The sequence below is a fragment of the Phaethon aethereus genome (genome assembly GCF_964289735.1).
Source record: "Phaethon aethereus genome assembly, chromosome: 3".
Taxonomy (NCBI): Eukaryota; Metazoa; Chordata; class Aves; order Phaethontiformes; family Phaethontidae; genus Phaethon; species Phaethon aethereus.
In genome coordinates this window covers 109,317,299-109,336,125 of record NC_138576.1, presented here as the reverse complement: position 1 = coordinate 109,336,125, position 18,827 = coordinate 109,317,299, and the positions used below count along the sequence as shown (strand labels likewise).

The 18,827-nt window shown below is 40.6% G+C and overlaps 2 protein-coding genes across 3 annotated transcripts in view; one reads left to right on the top strand and one right to left on the bottom strand.

Annotated features, from left to right (window-relative positions):
- The window catches only part of NVL (nuclear VCP like), a 43,605-nt gene extending 37,109 nt beyond the window's left edge, over positions 1-6,496 (top strand). For both annotated transcript variants that reach the window (XM_081997146.1, XM_081997145.1), the window contains exons 22-23: positions 4,461-4,531; positions 6,360-6,496. In XM_081997146.1, the coding sequence (XP_081853272.1) occupies positions 4,461-4,531; positions 6,360-6,404 (116 nt within the window). In that variant the 3' untranslated portion in view covers positions 6,405-6,496. The remainder of the gene's footprint in view (positions 1-4,460; positions 4,532-6,359) is intronic.
- A 6,782-nt stretch (positions 6,497-13,278) lies between these two features.
- On the bottom strand, positions 13,279-17,399 carry DEGS1 (delta 4-desaturase, sphingolipid 1; the record flags this gene model as incomplete). Its single annotated transcript, XM_081997384.1, has 3 exons — positions 13,279-13,425; positions 15,556-16,298; positions 17,318-17,399. 3 exons carry the CDS (start codon positions 17,397-17,399, stop codon positions 13,279-13,281), a joined length of 972 nt encoding a protein of 323 aa, XP_081853510.1.
- Between the last annotated feature and the right edge of the window lie 1,428 nt (positions 17,400-18,827).

Below are 18,827 nucleotides of genomic sequence, written 5' to 3'. Positions count from 1 at the left end.
CAAACAAAAATTGTCAGGTTTCAAGAATACATAAGCATCTGTGAAGCAGATGTAGGGGAGAGTACAGAGAAAAATGGTTATGCTGGAGGTTCAGCATAAACTTTTTTTTTTCCCCCTAAAAGAATTGAACCTTGTAACCTTAAAGAAAAGTATATGATAAATGGTAGTATAAACTGACAATTTATATTGTCTAGTCTAGATATTCAGTCTAGTGACTGAATATGTCTTTGCCAAATTTCCACATCACTATCAAAGACTAATTATACTGACTTATTTGCAGATTTGAGTACAGTTGTAACTGCACACATACTGATCACATACCTTTGGCACACAATTGTATTGTGTAACTGAATACATGCATCTAGTAATAATGGTGCTAGGAAAATCTTGAGTGCCATTTTTGTTCTTAAGTGTTCAGCTCATCAGTGGCTCTTGCCAGGACTTTAACAGGGAGTTATAAATTGTTTCAAGTACCATGTCTGCTCTTGCCATATCTCTCTGCACTTTCATTTTAAGTTGTATTTTCCTGTTTTTTATACAAAAGAGTTTCACTTTCCAGTTACATTTTCCTATCTGCACAGAAAAAAACAATTTGAAATACGTGTGTATCTAGATCCTTCTGCACTAATTCTGTTTGTTATTTTACCCCTAAGTCAAAATGCAAAGCTCAGACAGAATTGTTACTTTTCAGATTATGTCCTTGGAAAATATAGGCTTTCATTATGCCTCTGAGAACCACACTGGAATTTTAATGGCTTTGGATCATTCTTTTTTGATCTGTACATATCCAGTCTTACCTGGTTTTTAACAACAGTAGGTTAACAGAGCAGAACGTTTGTATTTCTTGTTCTGAGGGAACTAGCATGTTCATTTGGGGGGGATGGGGGGTGGAAATGAAACAAACTATAAAAACCTTCACTGTTGTATAACTTGGTCACCCATTTTGCTTGCTGTAGATGGAAAAAGCTCTTGATTTTGAGATGGAAATTTCTGAGTTTGTCCTGGTTGTTTTTATAATTATCCAGAATACAGCAGGCTTGATCAAAGATGTTAATCACTTCAATTCAGTCTTCACATTTAGGACTGCAGCCTGATTATTTATTGTATGGATGTGTTGGCAGCCAGCAAGTCCGTAATTAATATATGCATAGTCTGATCCGCATGTTTATAACAGCTGCTTGTTTGGGATGGCTTTGGATTCCCAAGATGTCAGCCCTAGGTGGTATGAACATGTGTAAGGTGGTTTCTGACTTGAGACCTTCATTTATATCTTCAAAGTAGTAGTGTGCATACAGAGACTGGAGTCTTTCTTCCTTCAGTGTTACCATAGGAGGTACACAACTGACTCCGCTCCCACACTCCCCTCTCCATGGGCCTGTAGATGGGTGCTGTGTGTCCTTGTCAGTCTGTGCTTTGGAATTGCCTGGCTGAGACTTTGGATTTTGTAAAGTTCCCATGCACCTTCCTTGTTGTACCTGGTATTTTTCCCCTGGCATAAATTCAGGGGTGTGTTGTGTTTTTCGTTTGGGTTTTTTTTTTTTTTTCAAACATTCATCAGTGGTTTGCTTGAAAGGACTTCTATAGTGAAAGGGAAGGATATCCTTCTGGTGGTATTTCTTGTAAGAACCCATAAATTCTGCTTCCAACTTGAACAGTCCTAGAGAGCTGATTATGTCAGTCACTGTGGTCTGGGAGTTGACAGATAACTGCAGTTTGTCTGGGGGAAGAGCAGGGGGATCCTAATAAAGAAGGGGCAGATTTTCAGTTTTATGAGATCATTCTAAAGTTCCTCCTCTGAGCCCAGCATTTGACTGCCCAGAAGAGTTCAATATAATTTCCAAACTTAAGAGTTTCCATGTCTGGCTCCCTTTTCCAAACCACTGATGAAGATACTGCATAAAACTGATTTCAGCTCCAATACCTGAGTTGCCTGTTCCCTATCCTGAAAAGTGACCACTAAGCCTTACTTGCTATATCATATCTTTTAATCAGCTTTCAGTCCACCAAAGGCTCCTTTCCTACAGTTTTTTGGAGTTTACCAGTCCTCTGGTAGCTATAACAACAGGTTACAAGATTTGGCCTGCAGTTCTGCAGTTTCATAGACAAGTTCCTTCAGAACCTTTGGGTAAACACCATCTGGTCCTGGTGACTGACTTCCTGTTAGGATGTTAACTGACCTATTTTAGTTTAATACTTCTTGTGTATTTATTTCAAATAAATCTAGTTACAAGGAATGTATAGTGTATGAAAATCTCTTAACACTTTCAGCTGCAAAAACCAATGCAGAGAATTCATGGACCTAAACCATGACCTTATCCCTGAGTATCCCTTTTTATATATTACACTTGTTTAAAAGATAACTAGTGACCTCACATCACCTACATAGTCTGTAAAGCTGATATTCTTAAGCAGAGTCTATGAGACTTCTTGTTAACAGCAGTTAAGAGTGAGTATGGTTTAGCAAGTGAGATTAAAGTTTTGTATCTTTGCATTTGAATTTGCAAAGCAAGAGCTGGTCCTTGTTTGATACTTTCAAATCAAGAGGAAAGGGAACCAGCTATCCTTCATTCATCTAGGTAAATAGGAAAAAAAACATTTGGTGTTTTAAGTAATTATTTTAAATAAGACTAATAAAACATTCTTACTTATTCAAAATAAATGGTTTTGTCATCAGAAATCAAGGCAAACTGTTAATGCAAGTAGCCAAGTTCTGACAGCTAAGTTCTCCACAGTATCAAGCATTGTGCCTGCTTTTATCACACAATAAGCATGAAGTAGCCTAACTGACTTTCAGTGAGAGGTAAACTACTTTTACCTACTGCTAGGTAAAGTATGTTTATACCTAGCCATAGCTAATACTATTGTATTAGTATCATGGACTATTTCACCTTGATGTTTTCTGATAACCATGTCCTTAGTGATACTGATCTTCTTAGCTGATTAACACTGTTTTCTCCTTTCCTTTTCTTCCCTCCCTATAGTTGAGGCTATATATTGTTTCACAATTTGATTAAAAAGTTACAGACTTAAAAACAAAAGTGAAAGCAAAATGAAATTCTCATAGCTCCATTTTATTATTTTATGGAGTTTTGATTACTATCTTAATTTGGCTTCTGTGAAGGACCCAAGTTGAACTTTTTCTTACTATAAGTAGTGTTTCCTTGGGGAAGTAAGTTAAAATGCTGATATTTTAAATTTACATCTTCATTTATACTGGTATAACTTTGTATGGTAATGGGAATCTTGAATAAGAGCTTCAGAGAGCTGAGATGAGAGCACAACTAGGTTGTATGTTTAGTTCAGTGAATTTTAACCTTCATCTTTACTTTTAAAGCAAGTAATAATAATTGTAGACTATTTGCTCTTCTGTTTCATACCTTAAACAAGTTCTCATTTAATTTAGTGCCTTCCATCTGCTACATAGTCTTTAACAAAAATCTTCTGCTGATACAGCAAAACTCAGACATCAAATACATTAATGAGGAATCTTAACAGTTTTTTCATGTCAGCACATCCCATTTCACACTACAAAGATGGATGCAAAGGTAGTGGCAGTACATATCTGGAAGCAAAAAGTGTCTTAATGAAATACATTTAAAAAGGCACCAAATTGACTCAAAACATACTTTTTGCACCTGTATCATATCTGATACCTGTGCATAATGTTAGCAATGTAATGAATCCGTATAGTAGTGGCATCTTGGGATTCTTAAACCTAGATTAAACAAGGCACTTGCTTGAGAGCAGAGGAATCCATGATTTGAGGTATGCTTACATTTTAGCACACAACAAAAAAGCCTGTTCCAAAAGTTATGATTAGGAATAATTACTGTGGATAAGCTGCATTAAGGTCAAAAAGGGGATTTGCATAAACTTAAAGGTAGGGAGTTGAAAGTAAAGACAGCTTTTGTGACTTCTGTGTAATGCCAGACAAGGCAATGATATGAAGTCAAGAATTTAGGAACTGAGCATCCTGTAGAAGAACTGGAATGATAACAAAATGTTTTCTAGGTACTCACTAAACAACACACTGTAGGGAAACTTTATATTAAATATATGTAGAAAATCCCAGAAGTGGAAGCAGCAGGATTTGAGGAATTCACTTCCAGAAAGGTTAAGGGACTCATTCTAACTGGATTTCATGTAAACTGCAGTTAACTTGGCATCTTTGAGAATGAAATTCTCCATCTGCAGGAGGAAACATTAATCTCTAAAATAACTTTCTAAAACAAGTAAGTCAGGGATAGAGGGATTAAGATCTTGCCTAAGATCATAGGCAGGAGCTACATAAGAATTCAGGTGTTCATAACACTACTGAATTAGATCTCATCCAGCTGACTAGCACATGCAGTTAGCTGGGTTTCATGGATGCTACCTTAAAATACATGCAAAAAAAAAATCAATTGATTGTCAGTTGCCTGCAATTTGATTTAGTCATTTATTATGCTTTGTTCTTCAAGGAGAAATCAAGATTTCCTGTAAACACTTTGAAGAAGCTTTTAGGAAAGTAAAACCTTCAGTATCAAAAAAGGTAAGATAAGCTTCAAGTATGTAAGACTCATTACTCCCCTGAAAAGGATACTCTCTTTTATGCTGGAGGCTGGTGAGAATAGTTAAGGTTGCAGTATACTTGCATTATATTTCAAACTGACACTCCCTGTTGCTGCATTAAACAACCCTGATGGTTTTTTACAAGTTCGGAAGTTCAAGTCTCCCTTTTCAGCTGCAGATGATGCATTGCACATAGATGGATTACCATGCTATCAAGGTAACCTTTTAGTATGGCACCTTGGACTTCTCACTGACATTCCCAGATTCGTTACTGACCTAGCCCCAACCCCTTAGGTCTGTGGAATTTTCAGTCAAAAGTCAAGGCCTTTAGAGTGCCACCACACCTTCCCACTACCTTCACCCCACAGATGGATAGGACACCCAAAAATGCTAACCATTTCTGCTAATGTGCAAGAGATGTCATTTTGAGATAGGACATAAAACATTTTATCATCTTCATTATTTCTTATCAGTTTTTTCATTATTTGCATTTGTCAAGGAAGTTTGTTTTAACGATTTTCTTATGACCTGTTCTTTTTAATGACTGAAAGGAAATCTGTTCAATCATCTTAATTGCGTAATTGAGAAGTTAATATATAAAGGAATTGTTACTGCTGCAGAGCTTCTGTGTATAGGTCTCTATGCATTGCCAAGACTGTACTGCAGCCAAAATACATTAATATATTCACTTTGAACACTAGCCAGAGAAGTTAACTATTTCCTTTCATTATTGTATGTTGTGGTCAGAGACCTCTTCTAAAATTCAAAAGTGATCTTTGGCTGCAAGACCCTTTAAAGATGTTATTGGTTCCTGGGTTCTGCTTTGCTAATCACTAAGCAAACAGTTCAGAAGCAACAGCCACAAAAACTTAAAACATTTAACATAGCAATTACTGGTAAGTATTAGGACAGACTCTTCTGGTTCTTGAAGAGTTAACCATAAATATTCTCCATCTCAAAGACAACTTAAGTGTCACATGTCTCAGAGCCCTATATTTCAATTATATCCATCTGAAGAATTTTCAGTTAGGTATTTTGAAGTATCTTAATGAGTACAAGATACTCATTTCCCGTTTCCAGATGCTACATCCTATCTGCTAGACAAACACAATCTGACAAAAACTTGCTACAGACTGTCCAATGAATACTAGAAAATACAAAAAGCTGCATCTCACTAATTTAGTGCTTCTAACTCTTCCCCTCCCATACACATCTCTGAGTTCAGTTAACTTGATTTTGGTTTATTTGGTTGACTCAAAAAACAAAGTAAGTTCTTAAAACTAGGGAGAGACATCACCTTCTGAATCCAGCTATTTGAGCAGAAATTAACATCTCTAATTATTCTCTTCCTCAAAACTGTCATTTTGAGTGACTAGTGAAAAGGATTAAGAAACAGTTACAGTTAAGGAAGTTAGGCTAACAAAAGATCTTGTCTGTTCATTCTGGCAGAAATCAGTAGCGGAGTAAAGTGTTGATTCAGCAGCTCCCCTCGCAAAGAGGGCAGTATCTTCTTAGTGAAGCTGTGATCTGAACCTAGCATGGCAATACTAAATATTAAGAACTCTGCCAGATGCTTCTGTTCATTACATATCACTGACCATCACTTGCAAACCTCATAAATGAGTCAGGTAGGGTTTTTTCCTTATTTAGTTTTTCATTTGAAAATGGTTTTAAATATAGCTAGTGGCTCATATAGCTGTTTTGTTTCACTTTGTTAAATGATAAGATATAAAGTCACTTTTAAATGTCAAATGATTTTTTACCATTGTCTGAAGTCTTTTTTCCCCCTCTTATCTTGGCACTGCTAGGATCAAATAATGTATGAAGAACTACGTCAGTCACTGTGCAGGTGATACATTTGGACAATTCCTAAAAGAGACTTACTCTCTGCCAATGTAGAGTTTTGTGATACCCATGGCCTGATTTCAAGAGACAAGTTGGAAAAAAGCTGTCCTAAACATCTCTCTCGTTTTTAAAGTGTACCTAAAAAAGGTCATCATAACCTACTGCTCTAAACCATCCTTAACTACTTCCATAATAAAAAGATACAATATATACTTCCTGCTTATCACCATTTGTTTTAAAAGTGAATGCTTTACTACTAAAGAGCTAATACCTTTCTCATACAATATTTGGTGCCCTTAATCAGAAATCACACAGAGGCAGAAAGGCTAACTCTTCAGAGTGTTTACATTGCTCAAACAGCAGTTTTCAACCATAAATGAAAATAGCTGTTTCCAGGAACAAGGACTCTGGAAAAATCACTGGGAAAAGAGAGCTGGGAAAGTAGTCTGGGAAAGTACTGCACTGTATGTTTACATCATTAATCATGCCTTTCCCAAATACAGTGACACATGGCAATTATGCCAGCACAGATTCTTAAGAGTTTCTATCAGTTTCCCTTTACATTATCAAAAGAAGCTATCCACAGATGGCAAGCTGTCTTAAAGTTATCCAGGAGAGAGTAAAGTTTGGAAATCCAAGAAGTGCTATGATACTATGATTTAACAGCCACCTAAGAAACATTTAAAACAGTAAGTTACCTAACAAGGTAGTTCTTAATTTTTTTTTTTAAACAGACAAATCTGCAACAACAAAAAATTTATTACAGATTTGAATTTCTTAGCTTAAGTATTTTGATATTCTCTGGAAGAATGAATTAAGCAACAGGCCAAGCACCTCAAGCTTTTTTTTTTTTTAAATACAAGAAACTTCAGCTTGGAAAGAGGGTCATAACTTTCAGCATCAGCAAACTGGGAAGTATTAAGACAAAACACTGAAATGTGACAGATACTGAGCAACTAATTTCTGAGCCCTCACAGTTGTGGGGTTTTAACCACTGTCATCATTCTGTGAAGTTCTTTAATCATTAATCTCAGTTCCTATCTCTGATCAGTCTTACTCTTCTTAAAAGCACTGTAACCATCAGCCAAGGATCAGAACAAGAAATGGATTATTTCTGCTAAAAGACTTTAATTTTTAAACTTAGCAAAGTTTGAAGTTTGGTGTTATCAAAGCCATAGAATTTCTATAAAAAGAGTAAAATAGTTTTTGTAAACAGTATTTATTCTGTAAGCTTACCCCCTACCTACTTAAGAGGTAAGATCAACCTCTTGAACAACGTGATCTAACATCAAGGCTGACCTTGCCTTGAGAGGGAACAGCCCCTTACAACTTAGATTCGTCTCTGAATTGCCATGTGACAGAAGAAATTGCACATTTTTCCCCAAGGTGAACATGGGAGGCTATGACAAATAGCTAATCACCACAGGCTTGTTTTAAAAATACTGCCATTCATGGCAGCTTGTACTTACCATGGTGATTTTTGCACAACACTATGATATTCCCTCCCTCTTCTAGGAAGGCCTGAGACTGACTCAAGCTGGGGCCTGTATGACTAACAAATTAAGTCCCTGCATATAAAGCAGAAGATGATGTGTCTGCTTGTAAGTGTAAATCAGGCTTGGAGCTTTAGGAATTACTGTCATTCCCAGAAATCAAGGATCATAATTTTATCATCATAATTTTATCTCCATATAGTTTCACTTGTGGATGTTTGTTACTGTGAAACAATTAGTACATATCAGTTAAGTGACTAATTTTAATGTAAAATCATAACTAGATGTCACATACAGAGCTATAAAAGAACCATTTATGTTACATAAACTTTTTCCTGTTTTAGCTCTAAATCTACAAATAAGTTATCATCCTACCTTGGAAAAAAGATGTCACAAGCAAGCCACTCTTTATAGTTAAAAATAACCACAAGTGATTTCTCCCTTATGGATATCTAGAGGAAAATCCTGCTACCATATTCAAGGATACTGCAGTTGATGAGCTTATGAAGGAGTAAGCCATAGCATATTCACCTAAGAATTTTCTCCTCCTTTCCTCTTATGATAGTATTATTCCTGTGTATATACTGATCAAGGAAACAAAGTGGGACTTGTAAAGTAAGACCAAAGAGGAAATACTATTCCAGTAGTAGTAATAACAGTATTACTATTCAAGCAGTAGTAACAATATAGTCTTGTCAAGAGTTCCAACACAAAACATCTGTTTTACATACAAGGTGTCTGATGATCATTCTCCTTAACATGTGATAATGGAAGGAGGAAGTGGGGTGCAGGAGGGTTTGAATGTACAAGATCTGAAGTTAAGTTGAAAGGCAGAAAATGCCAGATTGGTCAATCGTTCACATGCTGTTTGCTTACCTTGTCTGGGCTATGTGTGTGTCAAGGAACAGACAGGTAGGCAACTGAACTATTTGTTCACACAAGAAGTGCTGCACCACACTGCTACTTTTTCTTGTGGGAAATTCTGCTGAGATTATAGTACTTATCACTGAAAAACAACTTGATAAGAGATAAAATGCAAGATCCCTTCTACTTGTAGAAAGAAAATGGGAATCACTTTAAGGAACAAGCCTTTCCATGCAATAGAGACCACTATTTTGTTCTGCATATGCAGCTACCGCCCTCCTAGCAGACATGCCTAGAGGAGGTTTTCCCGCTAGTCATCTTGTTTCTGTTGGGACAAGATCAAGAAATTGTTCATCACGCCATTCTTCTCTCCCTTTTCCTGAGGCTAGCCACATACCTAAATCACAATAATGATTCTGTCCCAGAGCACATTAGTTGGTAACTTAAGCATGGATAGGGGGCAGGGGCAGAGGCAGTGCAGGGAATTGTCAGCAGGAAAAAAAAAAATGCTGTCTTCATTCTTGGCTCAGTAGGAAATTTTCAACATTTTTGTCCTCACTAGTCTTGCATACTACCGCAGGCTTGATTGTGAAATAAAGGATTTGATAGAGAAGAGATAATTGTGTATGTAAAGTTGCAGGTTGCTATACTAAAGGCACATCTACATGATTTAGACACACCTATTTGTCAGATTGCTTCTGCAAGGTCCTAGAAAAAAAACAAACAACAATCTTGCCAGACCCACAAGGGGCTCCTGTGCTTTGCAATGTGCAGGCTAAAACAGTAGAACTTGCTTTGCCTTAAGTCTTTTGAGAGTCTTTCAAATTACAGAGTACACTTTCCAAAAGCTATGTCTTAGACCACTTATGCAAAATTGCTACCTGAAAGCAACTTTTCTCCTGTCTGTCCAACAGGATTAGTATGGCAGGCAGCCTGTAATCTATAGCATTGACATTATTGGTTGTTGAACCAAAAGTCTTAACTAGTTTTCAGCTGACCTCTGGTTCCAGGTAGGAAGTCTTGCCCTGGATCTGGAAGTACAGGGAGCTCTGTAGCCAGAAAGATGCACCCATTTAACACACAACAATTGGCCACTGTTGTAGAGCAGACAGGTTCAACAGCAAAACAAGAATGCCAGAGGCAAGAGTTGTTTTGAAAGAATATACCCACGCCTGTCCTGTGGGAAAACTCATGCCTAGTATGATCAGACTCCAGGATGCATTACTTACTCCACTTAAGCAGCTTCAAATAATTAGGTAGAGGTTAAAGGCCATGCAAGGCAGTTTATTCTGAAAACTGTAAGTTACTCTGAAAGGCCTGAAGGGGATTCGGAGCTCTGCACAATTTAACTGCAGCTAAAATACCTGAATGACATGTTTAACACAGCTGACCCAGGCAGCTGTGTTTTGACAGTTAAACTCCTGTATAAGTTCACATAAAGGAGAGGTCTGCCAAACTGACAAGCTAAGATGCTTTAGTTTCACAGAAGGGAACAAACCCTAACAAGCACATATAAAGGACAATGTTAACTCATTCCATATGAATAGATTTTTGTTAATTGTCAGGGTTCTTAATGGTCTTTAGGTTTAATTTGTTCTTCACTGGTTAGTCAAAGCTCCCTCTAACTTTCAGATGAAGTATTTAAAAATACTAACCTGCTTCTGCCAGATTGTTTTTAAGGAACTAAATATTTTAATAGCATTAATGAAAACTATAACCAGATAGTTCATATGGGTTTTTTTTAATTTAATGCTTCTTATTTCTGTGCCATGCCTTTGGAATAAACACCATGTTTTAAGTATGACTGGAGAAAACTAGTTATTTGTTCAGAAGTATCAAAACAAAGCCAAGTAGTCCAGCTGGTCTTAATTCATTTTACCAGGTGTTCAGAAATGCTTTTATCTTTTTTAGGGACAAAACTGCACTGCAATACAGGTTAACTTTCAGATGATCTCCTTCTGGCAAAATCCCTACTACTGAAGTTAGATGCCAAGGCCTTTTGTGTATTACACAGGTATTATATGCCTAAGAATGGTTAGTTACCAATGCTTGCAAGAATCAGACCATGGTTTCGATCCAAGCACAAGTCTCACTGCCTCAGATTAACCTAGTCCAGTTAAGTGTTCTCCAGCATTCTTTCCTTCAGAAAGATTATGGCAACACAGATACCTCCCTCAGAATTCCCCACTATTCTACAGCTCTTAACACAAAAATGGGATATTTATAATCAGAGTTGGAAGATCATAGTCAGGACACCCTACAGCAACATTTGCCATTTTAAACAGGAGAGATGGCAACTTCAGTCCAGTTGAAAAGCAGGAACTGACACTTGCACTACCCATTGGGAGGGCAGTAAGGGCCATCAGTGATTCTATGAAATAGGTAACCAAGCCCAAGTATGAAAGAACTCTGGGTTCTCAGTTATCCCAGATGAATACTTAAGATAACAAATTTCTCAACTTCAGCTTTTAGCTGTAAAACTTGAGACACTTCCCATCCTTCATTCAGCTATGGTAAGCCATCAACAAAGAGATTTAATTCAGCCATTCACTTCTTAAATTGAGAAACAGTCATGCAGAAGTAGCTTAAAAAGAAACTGCTTTGGAATTTAAGCCTATTCTAGTCTTTCAACCAAAGTCAGTTTTCTTCCCAGTAGAAAGGCAAGGCAGTGATTCTTTACAGTTCATCTATACCGCCACTCAGTAGAACAGGTCTTGCCTCTCCTTTAAAAATACCAAATTTCTCTAAAGGTTAAGTCCTTCAGCATTAGGGGACCAGTCAGAAATTCACCCAATGTTACTTTAATCTTTGCTTTTTAATTACATGTAAAAATACCAGATGAAGTGTATTTCAACATTACACTGTACCCTGAGCAATATGCTCGCTAGCTGGCACATTATTGGAATCATAATGAAGTCATTTTGTAAGTGGCTAGCGCACATTCATACCATTTCTATTACTTAACCACAGGTAAGGGCCCATGCTTAAAAAAACAAAACACACATTAGAAACAGGACTGCAGTCAAGTTAGGGTTAAGACATACTAACACATTCTTCTCAGGCACTCAGCTTCTTCAAAAAAAAGAAACCAGAACCCCACAAAATGCAGGAGCTGGAGGCATCTAAAAATTAAATTACTTACAGCAGACCAGCATGAACAGTAGCTGAGACTTCCATATTCATCAGATTCCATCCTTCAGGTAAGTGAAGAACATACCACAGGATCATCATTTGAGATTTAACGGTGATTTGTAGCCATCTTTGACAGCTTAAAGCCATCATCAATGCATTAGATGATAGAAGGCAAATACACTGTGCTAAGGTACATAGATTCATTCTTCAGTAAGCCTATCCATTCTCTGCTCCCAATTAAAAAACTTCTTACGCAGGAAGTTTGGTGTCACCACCTGTGCTCTCACCACGTTTAATATGACAGACAAGTGTTTATGTAGGGTACTGTAGGTTTAGGGAGAAAAAAGTTAAGATCATTTAGCAACACCTTTCTGTGTACACAAATGACTAACATGCTTAATAGGTAGAGTTGTCAGGGGTTGTAACTAGCCTTGTTTGCTAGAACAGTATCTGCCTCAATTGATTCAGTTTTCCATACAAGCCAAATTTCTAAATGTGTAAATATTTACAGATTGAGCATTTAAAACCATGGTAACAGCAGAACCAATTTGGACAAGCCTAATCATTCTTCTTTGCAGAACAGAAAAAAACCCAAACTGTAACAAGATTTTTTCCAGTATGAAAAGCCTAATGAGTTATATTAGGTTACCTGGTGGCTTATACAAGACGATACTAAATGCTAGCTGCTCAAGCTCTATGCTAAAACAAGCAGCTTAGGCAGTAGGTGGGGACTCACAAAGTTGGCAATACCCTTGAATTCCCCACCTTTTTACAAGGAAGTCACATGAGCCATTCTAAATATGCCACTTTCATTTTGATAGATTGCTCCTTTAAGGTACTTGGAGTAGAAAAAAAATATCAAACTTTAAAGCAATGCTTCAAGTGACATGTTACATATTTAAACAAAAGCAGACTTAACATTTCTGTGCAAATTTAGTTCTTCTACCCATAAGTTAAGAAACAAGTTCAACGGAAGGTTTAAGTTAACAAATCATGTACATTTAGAATTAACAGGTTAAGTATGGCATCTTAACACTATAGTCATTTAAATAGCATGTTGTGGGCAGTGTACTACACTGAGAACTTCTAAAATATTCAGTCAGATTATTTTATATAGATTTAACACCTGCCAAAGTAAATTCTGTAACAACGTGATTCAGCATTATGCATGTAACACTGATCCTTAGGCAAACATATACACATTAAACCAATGAATCTGAGGACTGCAAGGAATGTTATAGCTGGTAGGAGTCTGCTACAAAATCCTTAAGGATGCATTGCTATGTTGCTGTAGATCTTAATTCAGGACACTGGGGAACATCTTTATAGCAGAAGACTTTATACCAGCCACTTTAAAGCAAGCAGACATTTCAAAGTTTTGGTTGCCGGAAGTTTAATCTTGTTTCACTTCACCCTTTAACTGCCTTTTCATACGTGAATATGGGCTGATTGTGTCATCCATCACAAAGTCATACAGTACTTTTATCCAAGAGTTATATTGAGGCAGGTTGGCGTAGTATTCAGCTGCTATTTTCTTCACCTAAAGAGGAGATACAAGGTTTATGTACTATTTATATTAGCACCAATCGTGACAATATTACAATCCTCAGCCTGTAACTTAATGTAGAGCACTAGAAGTTTAATTTTAGATGTTAAGATTCTACAGGAAAGGCTACTAGTGCCACAATGTGAAAATTTCCTGAAGGTAAAAGCAACTCCCTGGTTAAGTAAACTTCTTGTGAAACTTCTATATTGAGGCTAATCAGAACAAACTGCTAACACTCTAAAGTCCATTCACTGTGCTGCCTACAGAATGATGTAGCTCACAAAAGCTATAAAAGCAGTCGGTTGCTAGTGGAAGTGGGTGACAGTTCAGTGCCAACTTACATGTGTATGAGTATCACCAAGAAGGATGTTAGAAATTCTAGGAAGAGATGTTTAACACAGCTGTTTTTACATGTAGTGTCAAACCTCAGCACTCAGAAGAAAAAATATCTTACTTCTGAGGAACTTCTTGTTTCTGAGGACAGACATTGAAGAATGAATATAAACCACTTCCAAAGACTTTATTCTCAGATGTACATGCTGACTAGACCACTATTTTAAACCTACAGAGCTGGAGTTTCATTCAGTTGGATATCCTTACTGATATTTAAGGACAGACACCTAAAGCCTTAAAAACCTAAACAGAACAAAACTGATTTTTCACTGGATTCTGTAGCTTTAGACAGAAGAAAAAAAATTAATCTGTATAAGCACAAACCCAAGGCATCTGCATGCCTAGTTTAGAGCTGAAGATCATTTTGATGCATCATCACAGCTATAGACTAACGAATCTAAGCCAGTATACTTTTATTCAGTACCCCAGCTGGAATCAAGTGTTCAGTACTTCAGTGATCTTTAACACACAGCATAGCAGAGTCCAGTCCAATCAAGTTAACTACACTGTTCTAAAAGAAGGCTTTGTTTTCTTATCAGAGCTGTGGATTAAGAGTCCTGTAGCAGAACTGGGTACTTCCCTCCGCCATTACTTGGAAAAGATCATTCCCTATTTACAACTTAAGTATTGGTGCTGGTTCACCAGCACAGAGCTACTTATCGAAGGAGAGTTAAAGCAACCTCAGCTGTATTTGAAAGATTAAATCTATGATTAAGAGAAATAATGTCATTTTTCAGAAACAAAACAAGTCTCAAACAAACGAATTACAGAATTTAACTGCCCTGCTAAAGACATGATGGAGTAGTTATTTCATCTACAGTTCCACCACTGACAACAGAAATAATCAAGTTTAGACTCCAAAGGCACAAGCTTACAAGGTCTTACTATTATGAAGTGCGATTAACAAAGCTACAAGACCAACACCACAGCTGCTGTCAAACTGCAGATTTAGTGTCTGCTGAAAAAACACTTCTCTGAAGGATTTTAGGTGTAATCCTGGAAGCCTGTGCTCCCATGCTCCAATTGGGAAACACGTATACAATGAGAATTAAACTCCTGCTTAAAAGAAACCAGCAAAGATTGAATTGCTGAGAAACCAGTTTGAAAATTCACATCTACTACTCATGCAGGTCTAAGTCTTAGCTTTGAAGCCTCAATTCTGTCAATGTACAGCTGATACTTATTTAGGGTTCAAAGGTTCTCACTAGAGGAAACTGAGCTGCTCCAAAATAGAAAGCTATTAAACATTTATCAGCAGTACAACAAACATTAGCAGTACCTCAGTCTTTTCCCCACCACAGAATGCCAGTGATAGAGGAGACTCAAGCATAAGCATGCACTACAATATTGTCCTTAAGACTTCAAAGACCAAAGATGACAAATCTCTGAAGGTATCTGTAACTTCTTAACTAGTTTTCTGCATACTTACAAACGAAAGACAACAGAAAGCTGTTGTCATTACAGAAAAGCTAGTGCAAAGTGTAACACCATGTGTTTCCTCCTCCCTCCTTTTATGAGAGGCTTGAGCAGCCAGCACATTGGAAGCCTGTTCAGGACACCACTAGAACGATAAGTAATTACTCCTTTCATCGCTCAACTTAGAAACTGATCTGGGTTTTGTTTGTGGTTTTTACCTTCCAACTTCCATTCTTCTATCAGTTTCCTACCTGATCTTCAAATTAAAGTAGGGCCTATGTGAAGAAAAACTAATAACCCTGGAAGTAAACTTACCAGTGGAAGGCTCTTGCCAGGAATGTTGGGAAAGTCATGATGTTCATTGTGATAGCCAACATTAAAAGTGAGCAAGTTAAGCGGCCCATAGTAGGAATAAGTCTCATGTCCTTTTAAAAACATGTAATGTTCAGCTATGAAGTGTCCTGAAATTGGGTGCAACCCAAGTCCAAGTACTGAACCAGCAAGCATGTAAAAAGTGGATTTGACTCCCCATAAATAATATATCACGACATCAAAGGAAAGCTGAGCCAACAAATTGATTATTTCAAGTCGAGTAATGGGTTTGGGATTAATGCAGAGAGGTCTAATCGCATAGAAAAAAGGCTGAAGAACAATCCATATGAACTTCCTAAAACGGGTGCAGAAAAACCAGCCTTCAAAGTTGGTAGGAATGTCCACATCAATCCCGTCACCACCTAAATAACGATGATGATCCATGTGGTATCTCTTGAAGGATATGGAATACGGGAGACCAAGAGGGAGGTTGGCAAATATTCCAAACCATCGATTCCACATTGCTTTGCTGTTGCCAAAGGCACTGTTGTGAGAGATCTCATGAATAGCCAGAGTCATGGAGTGGCTAATACAGCTTCCAAAAACATATGCCCAGAAGATTACCCATTTCCAGTCCAAGTCTTTAACTAGGTAAAACGCAGTCAACTGCGCAAGAACCATCAGCACAACCACCCAGATCAAGTTGTAGTCTGGCTTCATCAGTGCTTTTATCTCTGGATGTTTAGCTAGATAGGAAAGAATTAAACAAAAAAGGAATTATTTAGAAGCTCTCCTCACAGCCAGCTATCACCATTAGGTGACAAAAGCAGATAGTCATTTCTTCCCTTCCTCCCAATCAGGATTTCTCCACAAAGGTAATGAAAACAGACAACCTTTCCAATTTAGACATTTATTGCTACAATGAGTCCTTCAGAACTAAATCACTTTAGCATTTTTTTCTGTTGCTCAGCAACTAGACACACATATGGCAAGCGCCAGTACCACCTCCACCCTACCCACGAAGAAAATGGCTTTGAACCGACAACCCACCAGTAGTTCAGAAGAGCTCAAGTAAGGTCAGGTCTGATTTAGTCGTCTTTAGTCGGGAAAACGTGGTTATTTACCACAAACAGCTGGTGCCGCGATGACCTCTACGCACAAAACACGATCTATTTCTACCGACCAGCAGACATGACATCAATTCCTCAGCTGCCTTCCGAGCGCAGGAAGGGCTCTACGGAGGCAGGCAGCTGCGACGGCGGGCGGGGAGCGGCCCGCAGCCCCCGCAGGGAGGGGTGACCGCACCGCCCGCGCCCCGGCTGCCTCCGGCCCCGCTGCCGGGCTGCTCGGTGCTCGCGTCGCAGCTCAAAATGGAAGCCCGGGCCCCCCGCCCCCACGCTTCGGGGCTGGGACTCTGCCCCCGCAGGCTGGCGAGCCTCCCGCCCCGCTCCTTCCCTTCCCTTCCCCTCCCCCGCCAGCGCCACCAAGGCGGCGGCTCCCGCCCCCACGTACGCGGCCAGCGCCGCTCCCCTCACGACGGCCCGGGCCGACTTTGAGCCCGGCCGCACGCCCCGGCTTACACCAGCCGCCCTCCCCCTGCGGGGAGCCGCTAACGGCTGGCGGCGAGGGACGGGCCCGCCACGGCGGCGCCCCTCGGGGTGGACGGCTGGCAGCCATTTTGTGGGGTCGTGTCGTGTTCTCCCCCCCCGCCGCCACGCAGCCGGTGGGAAGGAGCGGCGGCAAAGCCGCTACCCCTCCTCCTCACCCAGGATCTCCTTGCGGCGGTCAGCATGAGGCTGGTCCGTATAGACCCACTCGAAGTCCTCCCTGGCGACGGTGTTACCCATCCCGGCAGCGCAAAGACCCCTACTGCCTCTACAGTCCGCAGCGCCCGACTCGGGGGCCCCCCCTCCCCGGCACCGCACTTTATAGCGCCGCGGAGGTGTCTCGGCGGGTGTCCCGCCCACCATCCCGTCCTCTCTCTGCATTGGCTACTGCCTGTTGTCAGGGGCTGACAGGCCCCGCCCCCTCCAGAGTGTCTCGCCCCCCGCCCGCCAGCGCGGGCCTGGCCGGGCGGGGCGAGGCGCCCGGCGAAGCCGTTGCCTGAGGGCCCAGGTGGCGGCTCCCCTCAGCCGCTGACGCTGCTGCTGCCGCCGCCGCCCGGCGGAGCCGCGCTGCTGCCGAGAGGTGCGGCGGTGGCGGCCGGGAGGGCGCAGGCCGCCCCTCAGCCCCCGCTTCCGCCGGAGGGAAGGCGTGTGTGTCCCGCTCTTCAGGGGAGAGATCCCGCCGCTCAGCCTCGGCACCGCCCGGGCGGGCTGCGGCTCCCCGGCCTTCCCGCTGGAGGCGGCAGGGCTGACAGGCCGCCCCGCGCGTCCCTAGGGGCCGCGGGGAGGGGCCCCGAGGGGTCGGGGTTTGGGGTGAAAGGGGCCGGGGTTTGGGGTGAAAGGGGCCGTGACGCGCTGCCGCCTCAAGGGAGCAAACGGCGGGCGGGAGCGAGCCTCTCAAACCGGTAACGTCGCCGCCTGCGCTGTGGGTGCCTTTAGTAATGCCGTACGCATAACATACTTAAGGAGGGAGAGAAAATTCTCGGCTTGTAACGTTGGCCCGGCCTCCCGGAGCCCTCCCGCGCCGAGGCGCTGGCGGAACCCGAAGCGGCTCCTTCATCATTTACCGTGGTAGCGAGGACGACCTGTCCTGCAAGAAGCTGGACAGGTGAAGCCTCACCCGCTTCGTGTTCGCCCACCTCGCCTCCCCTGCCGTCCTTCCTGCCGCCTGTAACGACGTTTGTACGGCTGTACCTGTCTGTGAGATTTCTGCCCCTCTCAAGGTTTTGGGACAACCTGCCCAGAAGCCACCGCAGAAGCCGGGCGGGCCGGGCAGTCTCACCCAACTCGCTTCCTGGAGACTGGAAAGAGGAGCAGCGTCTTACAGCGGCTCCTTTAAAAACACTTTATTTTCCAAATGTAAGAGGTGTGTGGTTGTAAGGACTAGCTATCATTTGTCTAAAATCTAAATATCTATAAACTGCCTAAATATACTTAACTACAATCCAAAACGCCTGTGCCACAGCCTCAGTTTTCTTTACTTTTTGTGGCAAGATATTTTAATAACTTCTTTGACAAACTCCTCTGGAAGAACTAAACTGCATTTAATCTGTCCCTGCATCTCTTTGTCATGTAATATTGACTGTGGGCAGTTCAGTTACAAAGATCACTTTATACAGAAGTTGAATGACTACTTGCTTGGAATTTCAGTTGTCCATATATCCACTCAGA